The sequence below is a fragment of the Zootoca vivipara genome, chromosome 6, assembly GCF_963506605.1.
Source record: "Zootoca vivipara chromosome 6, rZooViv1.1, whole genome shotgun sequence".
NCBI classification, from domain to species: domain Eukaryota; kingdom Metazoa; phylum Chordata; class Lepidosauria; order Squamata; family Lacertidae; genus Zootoca; species Zootoca vivipara.
Genome location: NC_083281.1, coordinates 15,598,179 through 15,609,911, shown reverse-complemented (window position 1 = coordinate 15,609,911; position 11,733 = coordinate 15,598,179). Strand labels below are relative to the sequence as shown.

At 49.4% G+C, this 11,733-nt stretch overlaps 1 protein-coding gene across 7 annotated transcripts in view; it reads left to right on the top strand.

Moving 5' to 3' along the window:
- PAK4 (p21 (RAC1) activated kinase 4) overlaps nucleotides 1-11,733 on the top strand; it is a 76,555-nt gene that overhangs the window by 45,446 nt on the left and 19,376 nt on the right. For 6 of the 7 annotated variants that reach the window (XM_060275473.1, XM_035117683.2, XM_060275470.1 and 3 more), the window contains exon 2: nucleotides 3,131-3,354. In XM_060275473.1, coding sequence (XP_060131456.1) covers nucleotides 3,151-3,354 — 204 coding nt within the window. In that variant the 5' untranslated portion in view covers nucleotides 3,131-3,150. Of the gene's footprint in view, nucleotides 1-9; nucleotides 367-3,130; nucleotides 3,355-11,733 lie in introns of those variants that run through there. The other variant, XM_060275472.1, reaches the window with a different exon arrangement.

Genomic DNA, 11,733 nt, shown 5'->3' with positions numbered 1-11,733 from the left:
TGAGATCATAACCAGAAATACGTAACCATTTTGACTGCTTCAGCCATCTTCTTTGTACTGATTCTGAGTGCTCTTCAGTCTGCCTTGAGGAAAATGTTTGCCTGTTCTCTTGTCCTGCTTTTGTCTTTCAAGGATACACCATCCTACGGATGTAAACAAGCCAGGCCTTATTTACACCAGCTCAGGAAGACCTGCTTAGATCTCCCTTGGTGCCAAAGCTTCCTTGCAGCCCAGAAAAATCTGATTTCCTCAGATCTCTCTGCAGTGTCACCCTCTGCTTTTGGGTCTAGAGCAGTACAATCGCATCCTGCGTGCATTTGTGTGATTTCAACCGGGCAAGATTGAAGGCAGGCTGGTTGAAATGGCGTAAGTTAGATCCAAGCAAAAAAGCTCTTTTGTATCAGGTTTGCTTGGGGTTACCTGGTGCAGAAGGAACTTTTAAGCTCTCCACCTTGCTTGGGGAGCAAGTCGCACTCAGCACACGGGCTCTGGAATGCTGCTGTGAGGTCATTGTGTTTCCGTAAGATCTCACATGAGCACCCCAGCCTCCTTGAGTTGGTGCACTGAGCAAGCCTTGCCCCCCATGCAAATCAGAGAGCATAAAATCTCTTTTCACACTGAGTCCTCTGAGTTACCTGGTGCAAGCAGCTCTTTTAAGCTCTCTCAGCACATGGTCTCTGGGCATGTGGGGATTTCTCTCTGCCCCTCACCCGCTAGCTGCAGGGCAACTCCAAGGATTTGGATAAGACATGATTATATTGTACAGGAAAAGTTGTGACGCGATGCTCTCTTCATCATCGCTGATCAGAGTCTCTTGGAAGTGGTTTGGAGTTCCTCCCTTGCCCTGGTTCAAGAGAGGGCCACTGTCATTGTGCAATAAGAACCGGATGTGTCTGTGTGTTTGCAATTAAGCCTCCAGCCGGGATTGACATAGATCTGATCCTACAAAGTGCTGAGCGCTTCTGATTGCAGTCAGTTTTAGGAATGCTTTCCGGGGTCATCGAGGGCTCAGGCACCTGTGGGACAGAGGAGTCAAAACAAAACTATTCCTCAGAGTAGGAGGAAGCTCCCCCCAAGGATGCACTGAGGCAGGGGTGTGTGGGCAAAAGCAGGACAGAAGCTGGGAAAGGACCAGCCTGGCATGTGGAGCAAAGAAGAGAGATCCTGCCCCACTTTCAGAATATATTTGGCTTGCTGTGGGGAGTCTAGAAGGGGCAGCTCACAGAGTTCCTCAGGAGAACTGTTTTTGTTGTTGTTGTTGTTGTTGTTGTTGTTGTTGTTATACCCCACCCAGCCACTCTGGGTGGCTTACAGCACATATAAAAACATAGTAAATCATCAAACATTTTTAAAAAAACCTTTCCAATACAGGGCTGCCTTCAGGTGTCTTTTTAAAGTTACGTAGTTCTTTATCTCGTTGATCCACATCCCCTCCCTATTCCCAGCATCTGGTGGCCAAGAGATATTTTAAGAAGCATGGGAATGTCATCAGGAGTCCTGTGGGTTTTTTTAAAAGCACTACCTGTACACATTACCTGCTCTGACTCTATTAAAGAGAGCTTCACTTGTATGCATCCGATCCTTATCCTTGTGGCTAAAGTCTCACTTCAAAACACACTTTGTTTGTATGTCTCGTAAGTGGCTTTTGTATCTTCGAGTTCCCTTTGAGAATGTTTGATGTGCTGCTGTATTGATCTCCAAGGTTTCCCTTGGAGGAGGCTTTTTTCCACCCTGTTTTATGTTAACCAAGGCAACCTGCAAATGCTTTAAATAAATGAGATAAATAAAAATACTTCTGTCATGCCATGCGCTGTGCTATTCCGTGCTCTAATGCAGTTGTGTGTACTTTTTTGGCATTTCAAGAAATGCCTAATTACAAACGATATATATACATAGATAGATAGATAGATAGATATAGATAGATATAGATAGATATAGATAGATATAGATATAGGTTGGATGAAATGTTGTCTTCACTTCCTCCAGGAGAGTAGATTCTCCAAAAGTGTTTGGAAGGCTTTTGGTTTCATCGCTGGAGGAAGGTTTACAGCCAGCCAGCTCTGTAGTCCTTTGTAGCCAGAATTCAAGGGTTCCCAGAGTTGTGACTAGGAATGAGTTTGCACTGATTATGCTGCTGACATTGGAAGCAGTGATCCTGCAAGGTGTCTTGCCTAGAATCTTACTGACCTCGTGGCTCTATTCTTTCTTGTGTGGAGGGACTATAACTCAGTGCAGAGCACCTGTTTTGTAGGCAATAAGTTTGAGGCTCAGTCCCTGGCAGAGCCTCCAGTTAAAAAGACCTGAGTAGCAAGGAATGGGAAAGACCGCTCCCTCTCTCTGAGCACAAGGCCCCGGAGAGCCATTGTCAGCTAGAGGAGAAAGTACGGAGCTAGATGGACAAACAGGCCAAATGGATAACAGCTGATTGGTATTGTAGAACTTGAGTTTGGATCCCAATGGCTTGTCTTGCTTTTCTCTTAATATTTGTCAAGCGCCTTAATCGGTTTCTTCATTGTGCAGCAACTGCAAAAGAAGAGAGAGCACAAGGCAGAGCACATAAGAGTGTAAGAAGAGCTTCCTGGGTCAGGCCAATGGCCCATCTAGTCCAGCATCCTGTTCTGGCAGTGGCCTAATTAATGCCTGTGCAGAAACCAGCAAGCAGGATCCGGGCACAAGAGCACCCCTCCCCTCCTGTGGTTTCCAGCAACCTATCAGTCTTGAGCAAAGGAAGGGAATGACTGGAGTGTTTTTCTAGCTCCTGCAACAAGCCTGAGCTTCATTTGCTTGAGGTTTCTTGAGGCTCATCCTTCCCCCAGCCTGGTACCCTCCAGATGTTTGGGGCTACAGGCGCTGTACTGGGTGGGGCTGGTGGGGGTTGTAGTCCAACATTTCTGAAGGGCCCCAGTTGGTGAAGCCTGGTCCTAGGAGAGCATTTGAGTTCTGTGCCCTTTTAGTTTGCTATATGTCTGTGAATGGCTGACCATGTTGGGGCTGTTTCTGCAAAGCTGTTGCCCATTTTCGATTTCAAGCCATGGCTTTCCAAAGCTTTATACTGAACCTTATTTGCCTGTTTTCCATTATTTCCTATTGCTTTTAGTTTTTCTAAACCGCCTTCTGTGTTTCCTTTCAGGTCTGCTAGCCAACATCACCATGTTCAGCAAGAAGAAGAAGCGCATTGAGATCTCTGCCCCCTCCAACTTTGAGCACCGGGTCCACACGGGGTATGACCAGCAGGAGCAGAAGTTCATAGGGCTGCCGAGGCAATGGCAGGGCATCATCGAGGAGTCGGCCAAGCGGCCGAAGCCGTTGGTGGATCCAGTGTGCATTACGGCTGTCCAGTCTGGCTCTCAGAAGGTAGATGGCACAAGCTTTGCTCTCGTGTGGGACCTGAACGTCATGCATTTCTGTTGGAATGGGAATGTGCTTCTGAGCGGTGGCTTAGCGTGTAAGCCATAAAATGGCCAGCTAGTAGCTGCAGCCTCTTTGATGCTGTGTAAGAAGTATGCACGGGGGGGGGGGGGGGGGAGAGACACACACATCCTGAACCTAGAGCTTCAAACAGCTAGAGGAGACTCTCAAAGCAACCTTGGGGTCGTTTCACACAACCACTTTGTCGCCAGCCATAAGGTTGGAGTGGTTTTGGGGAACTCAGCGTATCCCCCAAGACTTGCAGTTTGCTGCCATCTGGCAAAACTCCTGGACATGTGAGTTGAGCCGGGTGATGGGTTCCGGTTGCAATGTAACCTTGAAGGCTTTGGGGTGCGTTCACAAGACTAAACGTCACATCAGAGCAGCTTCCTGATTTTCTTTCTGATGAAGTAATAAGCAGATTCTGTAGGACTCGAGTTCTGCCCATGTCAGAAGTTTGCTACCCTCACCCACCCGGTATCCTGTCTGTCGCTTGTGCTGTGCTTGGATATAGGAGTGACTGGAGTTTTGGACCCACGTCTCTGGGGTGTAGCATGAGAAGCTCCCCTTGCCGAGCATGCAAAATGAGATGTTGTCTCTGAACTATTGCTTGGTTCAGGCATAGATCCTGGAATGGCCCCTTCCATTTGTGAAATGGGGCAGTGTATGTGTCCTGCATGTAATGAGTTTGCAGCTCAGCTAATTTTTCCCCCAGGGTGAGGCGGGGGGGGGGGGAGAGTGAACCGCAAGCCTGACACATTTCGGAGCTGCGGGACAACCAGGCCTGAACACCAGAGCCAAAATCTGGATGTTGGAGTGGAGTCCCAGCGCAGCAGGCAAGGGGTCAAATGCAACATGTGTGAGGCAGCTCTGAGTTGGCCTCTGGGGGCAGAAGCGCCTGGCTCTTTCAGAAGCATCACGAGGTTCAGCTTGAGGCGGAGGAGCTGAAATGCCTTCTGTTGGCGGGTGCAGGGGGGTTGGTATAGTGCTGCGTGCTAGCAAGCCAGGAACTTGATCTTGAAAACAATGTGGTTTGTGTCCTCAAGTCAACAGTGATTCACCCAGACCTGGAAACCGACAGGCTTTTAAAGGTTTGTGTCCGATGGGGGAAGGGGTTTGCTGGCTTGTTTTCCTGGGTTGGAGGAAGAGATTTATCACATTTCCTGTACTATGGGGTGCCGGTTTGGGACTCATCCTGATAGCCAGCCCACCCTTGACAGCTTACCAGTATGAACATCCATAGCGGTAAGGAGAATGCCTGTGTTTGTCTTTTTACTTAGCCAAGGAGGCACCAAGGGATGCCCTGCTTCAGCTTTTAGTTCAAGCCAGGAGCAGATAGTAACAGGCAACCCTGTCAGGGTTAGCTGATGGAGAAGGTATCTGTTTAGGCATTAGGATATCAGTGTCTGGCTTTCTATGGGCTAGCAGGATTCAAGGACAACAAAGTGTGTTGGGAAGAGTTAAATGAATCATTGTACTGCCAGGCAGAGGGCAGGTGAAAGGGGTGGGCTCTCCTTCACTGGAGGTTTTTAAGCAGAGGCTGGAGGGCCACCTGTCAGGGGTTCTTCAGCTATGATTGGGGGTTGGACTAGATGATCCCTAGGGTTCCTTCCAACTCTACAATTCTATGACGCTTGGTTAGGTCTGAATGCTTGCATGGCATTGAACCTGGCCTTGAGGCTTCAGTGTTCATACCAAAATCGATTGGAATGCCTTTTTGCATGTCCAGGTGTTTTGTATGTGGTTTATCTCCTGGTCGCTCTGCTAAAAATATTGCATTTTAAAATGGTGTGTGCATGTTTGTTTGTTTGTTTGTTGCATTTATTTTTGTAAGCCAAAATGTTGGCTTTTTAAATAAGCCTGCTGGCTGGCACGTCCAGGCGCCACCTGCCTGCTTCCCCTGCCTCCAAGTACAAGGTAGGGGAGGAAACCCTGTCTCATCCCTGACCACAGAGGAAGTGGCTTATGACTTTCAGGTCACAGCAGAGGCTGCTGCTCCGTGTAATTTCAGCAGAGAGTGACTAAGCCAGTGTTGCCTTCCTGGAGAGAAGCGAGGGAAAGACTTGGGTCTGAATAAAAGCCAAAGACCTGTTGTTCCAGTCCTGCCGCAGCCTGGTGTGGGGCTTGATGAGACTGGTCTGCTTGGGTCCAGGAGGCACTGATGGCAGGAGAATTTGTCTCTTAGCCAGAGCCCCACCTTGTTATTCTGTGTTGGAAGTGCCAGCTCAAATCTCCCCCTGCCCCATGTTCTAGCTGCAATATTCCAGTAGAGCCACCTTGCTGGATAGCAGCTCCCCCACCCTACCTTCTTGGCTGTTCTTCCAAACCTCTTCCCTGCTTTTCCCATGACCACTCACCCACACCTTTCCCTGCTTCTGGTGTCATCCTGCCCCCTGCCCCGTTTCCCCGGGCAGCCTAATTTGCCCAGAATTTGGGGCGTGCCTTGTTTAGGGAACTAAACTACCCCTCCCTGCCTTCCCAATAAGCGCTACAGCAGTTTTGTAGGGATTGCTTGTTTCCCTTGGAAGCGCAGCTCTGCATTTCTGGGGAGGGTGAGGCACCTCGTTCCAGGGGTGCTCTGGGAGCTGCAGTGGGGAGGGGCCCCTGTTGCCGCCTCCGATGAGGCGGGGGTCCCATTCCGTGTCCTGCAGCTGCAGGGTGGGATCTTATGTTTCTGCAGGCCTCTGCAAAATGCCTCTTGTTTACCCAGGAGGACACTTCAGAAACTCATTCAAGGCAATATGTTGTGCATTGCTGCTTCAGGCCATTTCCTGGCGAGCCCGAGAGAAATCCAGGAACAGCATTTGGAGCTGTTGCTGTGTGAAGAGGCCCATCCCTCTCCCTCTTGCTCTTTGTGCTTAGGCACAGAACCTGCTTTGGAAGGTTCAGCTCTGAGAAACACAGAACTGTAGAGCTGGAAGAGACCCCAAGGGTCATCTAGTCCAACCCCCTGCAATGCAGGAATTGCAGCTAAAGGATCTCTGGCACATGGCCATCCAGCTTCTTTTTAAAAACCTCCAACGAAGGAGAGTCCGTTCCACTGTCGAATAGCTCTTACCAGCAGGAAGTTCTTCCTGATGCTTCATGTCATCTGAGCACATGAAGTGGTATTCGTGATGTGTCATTTGAGCACATTGGTTTGGGCCATCCCCTCTGGAGCAGCAGAAAACAGGGTTGCTCCCATCTTCCATGCGGCTTTAGATACTACAATCTCCCTTTTCCCTTTTTTAAACAAAACACCTGCCATTGTAGAGAGAGCAGTTTCCATACATGTGGGAGCAGTTAGCGCACTGCACTTGGGTATTTCTCTGACACCAGGCACAGATCCCGCACGGCTTGTGTGAACTTCAGTGGTTTTGTCAGACAAAACTCCTGAGCAAGGCCAACCACACCATGTGCCTCTCCCGGGACCCCCTTTCACTCAGCCTTCCCCTACTCCCTGTTGCCTCATAGATCTCCTCCTGCTGCCACATGCCCACACGGAAGAAACCTTCTGGTTCTGCCCCTTTGGATGCTGCATTGGACTAGAGCCAGTTTATGCCAAGTGTGCTTGAGTAATGGCACATTATAGCGATTAGGAGTGTTCTTGGCCCAGAATCTGGACCTTGTTTGATCAGGTCGGGATGGATTCTCCTTCCTTGGAGTTTTTAAGCAGAGAGTGGATGGCCTTCTGTTGTGTATGATTTAGTTGAGATCCCTGCATTGCAGGGGTTGGACTAGGTGGCCCCTGGGGTCCCTTCCGACCCTGCAGTTCTGTGATTCTATGTTTTTACCTTGACTTGGGAGAGCCTTTCCCCCTGGGCTGCCTGGTATCCCTCTCCTCCTGTGTTGATCCTGTATCTCAGATCTCTCTCTTCCATGAGCACATTCCTTCTCTTCCCCCCCACCCCACGCCCTCCGGCAAGCCTGCCTCTTGGGAATCTTTGCCTCTTGACGTTTCCAGCTGGCTAGATGAGGGCCGAGCACTCTCTGATAAGGAAATCTTTATGCTCTTGCACAGCTCTCAAATGAAAGAGGTTCCACAGTGTGGAGCTATGCATTGTGTAGGTTGGGGGCAAGAGGCAGCCGCTCTTGGCATACTAAACACATTCATTGAGGACGGCCCACATCGACCGAAGGGGCTTCAGCGGGGGAGGAGGGCACGTGCATGGATTTTGTGCGCTGATGCACTATAGATGTGTCCCTCCTCTCTTTCCCATCTCCGTCAGCCACTTCCCTTTCCTAGGGGGCGTAAGGCCCTGAATGGCTCCTAGTCATGCTGGCTCTGTGTCCTGCCCCCAGAATCACTGAAAGCATGCGCCTTAAATTCTGGCAACTGTAAGCGAGGAGAGTGGCGTTGCATTCGGGCATCTGGTTGGCCACTGTGAGAACAGGATTCTGGGCTAGGTGGGCCCCCTTGGCCTGATCCAGCAAGGCTGCTCTTGGGGTCTTAGGTCCTCACCTCCAGTGATGCTGTGCGGCCCCTTTTTATACAGTCTGCAGGATTATGGACTAAAATGGTGCCGTTTCAGGCTGCAGGGGTCTACTGAAGTTTTGCACATAGACAACATTGTTACATATAGAAGAGGCTATGCTGCAAGCTCTTCTCCCTGCCTTCCTAATAATAATAATTTTATTATTTATATGCCACCTGTCAGGGATGCTGGTGGCTACCCTCGAGTAACAATGCTCCACACCGCCGTGTCTTTAAGACTTTTATTGGCGCATACTTATTTACAGTGCAAGAGATAAGAGAAATATGACTGTTCAGTCTTCATCAGAATCTCGCAATGGCGCTTTCCCACTACGCGCCCAGCAAAGTAGTTTGGGGACCCCTTGCTCCTGTGGGAGCTGGCACGCCTCAAATCAGGCGTTGGGGGAAAAGGGCACCTGTCTGATGCTCCTCCGCTGGCCATTTCCTGTATAGGAGATCTAGGCTGTAGTTGCGGCTCTTGGATGCTGCCGGAGCCCTGTACTGACCTGCTCAATTCCTCCTGCCCTTCACTGGACCCGCTGCTGGAGCTCTGACTGGTTGAGGAGCTGGACTTTATGATGGGGGGGCTGTTCTCTGTAACTCTGCCCCCTTGTTGTTGTTTAGTCGTTTAGTCGTGTCCGACTCTTCGTGACCCCATGGACCATAGCACGCCAGGCACTCCTGTCTCGCACTGCCTCCCGCAGTTTGGTCAAACTCATGTTCGTAGCTTCGAGAACACTGTCCAACCATCTTGTCCTCTGACGTCCCCTTCTCCTAGTGCCCTCAATCTTTCCCAACAGCAGGGTCTTTTCCAAGGATTCTTCTCTTCTCATGAGGTGGCCAAAGTATTGGAGCCTCAGCTTCACGATCTGTCCTTCCAGGGAGCACTCAGGGCTGATTTCCTTAAGAATGGATAGGTTTGATCTTCTAGCAGTCCATGGGACTCTCAAGAGTCTCCTCCAGCACCATAATTCAAAAGCATCAATTCTTCGGCGATCAGCCTTCTTTATGGTCCAACTCTCACTTCCATACATCACTACTGGGAAAACCATAGCTTTAACTATACGGACCTTTGTCGGCAAGGTGATGTCTCTGCTTTTTAAGATGCTGTCTAGGTTTGTCATTGCTTTTCTCCCAAGAAGCAGGCGTCTTTTAATTTCGTGACTGCTGTCACCATCTGCAGTGATCAAGGAGCCCAAGAAAGTAAAATCTCTCACTGCCTCCATTTCTTCCCCTTCTATTTGCCAGGAGGTGATGGGACCAGTGGCCATGATCTTGGTTTTTTTGATGTTGAGCTTCAGACCATATTTTGCGCTCTCCTCTTTCACCCTCATTAAAAGGTTCTTTAATTCCTCCTTGCTTTCTGCCATCAAGGTTGTGTCATCTGCATATCTGAGGTTGTTGATATTTCTTCCAGCAATCTTAATTCCCTTCATGGATCAATGCCCTTCATGGATCAATGCCTTGTCGTGGCGAAGGGGCTTGAATAACTCAGAGAAGCTATGAGCTATGCCATGCAGGGCCACCCAAGATGGACAGGTCATAGTGGAGAGTTTTGACTAAACGTGATCCACCTGGAGAAGGAACTGGCAAGCCACTCCATGGACAAAGACAACTCTGCCCCCTTACACCACCCATATGACTGGGTTGCCCCAGCCACTCTGGGCGGCTTCCAAGAAAATAATAAAAACACAATAAAGTGCCAACCATTAAAAACTTCCCTACACAGGGCTGACTTCAGATGTCTTCTAAATAGTTGTTTATTTCCTCGACATCTGATAGGAGGGTGTTCCACAAGGCAAGTGCCACTACTGAACCAAGCCTTCTGCCTGGTTCCCCGTAACCTTGCTTCTCGCAGTGAGGGAACCGCCAGAAGGCCCTCGGAGCTGGGACCTCAGTGTCCTGGCTGAACGATGGGGGTGGAGATGCGCCTTCAAATATACAGCGTCCATATTCCTAATTTCCTGTGTAGAGGCAATTATTTTCTGGGGGAAGCGTTCACCTCTCCTCCCCACCACCACCATAGCCTGAAGTGGTACAGTCCAGGAAGAAAGCCTGCTGATTGTGTAAACTGGAACGAAATCACTCTTTGCAGAAAGATCAGGGATCCTTGGGACGGCTGCAAGCGCTGAGGTCAGGTTTTCATATCCAAAGGAGCAAGGAGCGAGAGTGCATTTCTGGAATATTTATTTATAAATGCGTCCTCGCTGCCACCATCGCCTGTTCATATAACTGTACAGTCACTGAGCCAATTACCCGAAAGCTGTACTTTTCTCTGTGGGTGTGGGTGCTTATTTGTGTTGCTGCTTTGGCCCACATGTGAGGCTGTTGGTGGAGAGCGTTTTTTAAAGCTCCTGGTCTGAGGAATCTGTGCATTGTCCTCCCAGGGTAGAGTGAAGATGGCAGCATCTTGCTTGCTTTGGATTTGGGCCGGAGGAACATTCATGGCAGCAGTCGGGTGTCACCATGCTATGCGTCTGGCTTACGAGTCCTGTTTTGGCAAAGGCGGAATAACAGAAGTTTGTGTGCCCACTCGTCTAGTCTCCTCCTCTCCTTCACCAACCAGCCTCACTGGGCTTAGGAGCCGTTCTGAAGGCAGAGTGTGAGACTTCCTATCAGGCTTCTGGAGCCTTAGCGCTGCTTGTTCTGGAAATAAAGCATTGCATGTAGGCCACAAATAGAAGGGAGGTTCTTGGTTCTAGTAGGTCACACATAACTGAATGTTGACTTGCACCATTTGCATCTCTGTGAAACCAGTGTTAGAAACTCAGATATGTAAGCTGGATGCCAAATGACTCCCAGGGTTACAGTCGCCAACACGGAATGCCTAGTTTGCCATTTTGGGGTCCAGGCGGCTTGAAAGTTGTATTTTTCAATATGACTTTTTGATCCTGAAATTTGTTCTGATTTGGCAGATAGAATATCACTGATAGAATTCTAAAGGATGTGTTGTTAGCGTGCAGAAAACAAGCAAGAACCAAGGATCCCCAGCCATGCACCTCTAGACAGTGGAGACGTCAGGCACCGTCCTGGCGCCCAGGTATCTTCGCTTGTTTGCAAGTGACTGATAGACAGGTGCAAAATGCACCTGGCAAATTTCAAATGCTGTGTGAACCAATGGCTGTTACGTTGGTGCTGGAAATTTTTCCTTAAAGTCTTCCAGTGTAAAAGCAGCTCCACCAGGCCTCTCTTGCAACTGTCATTTGGGGCAACCATTCCACCAGACTGTGTCATCAGGAGAGATAGGAAGCAGGGCTCTCACTTGATCAGCTTTACTGAAAGGCCAGTTCCATCAGGCACTTCCTGCCCCTGAACTGTGACTGCTGGTCAGTATAGAAACAGCTGTTTAGAAATGGGTGCCTGAGTTTTGATTTTTCCTCTTCCCTCCTTGTTCCCTTCCCCTTGAGTGTCTTTTCTTTTAGATTGTAATCTGTGGGCCAGGGACTGTCCTGTTTTGATGGGATATAAGCCGCTCTTATACCTGAAGAGCCAGGTACAAATGCTCTAAATAAATCAGCATGGCAGAAAGGGCCCTCGTGAGTGAAAGCAGCCATCCTTGGAAGCTCTCCTGCTAACACCCACAGATCTATACTGCAGGCCTCGCACAGGCCTTGCCTCCCAATTCCTTCAGCGCTCTTGCAGGAGTTTCTTGTGGTGGATTGTGTTGGGGTTGGGGTTGGGTGTCTTGGTTCCAGACACCGCAATCTGTTTTCAGTCTGGTAGGGTGTGCTTCAGAGTGTTCTAGCAGATGTGTGGGTCTGGTTTTGAAAGGGGAAAACATCATCTGCAGGCCTGGCCTGGCCTGGCTGTTGTGTCCTCTCGCTTGCTTGCAGCATGCAACTGATCTTTGCACTGTGCAGAGTGTGATAAGA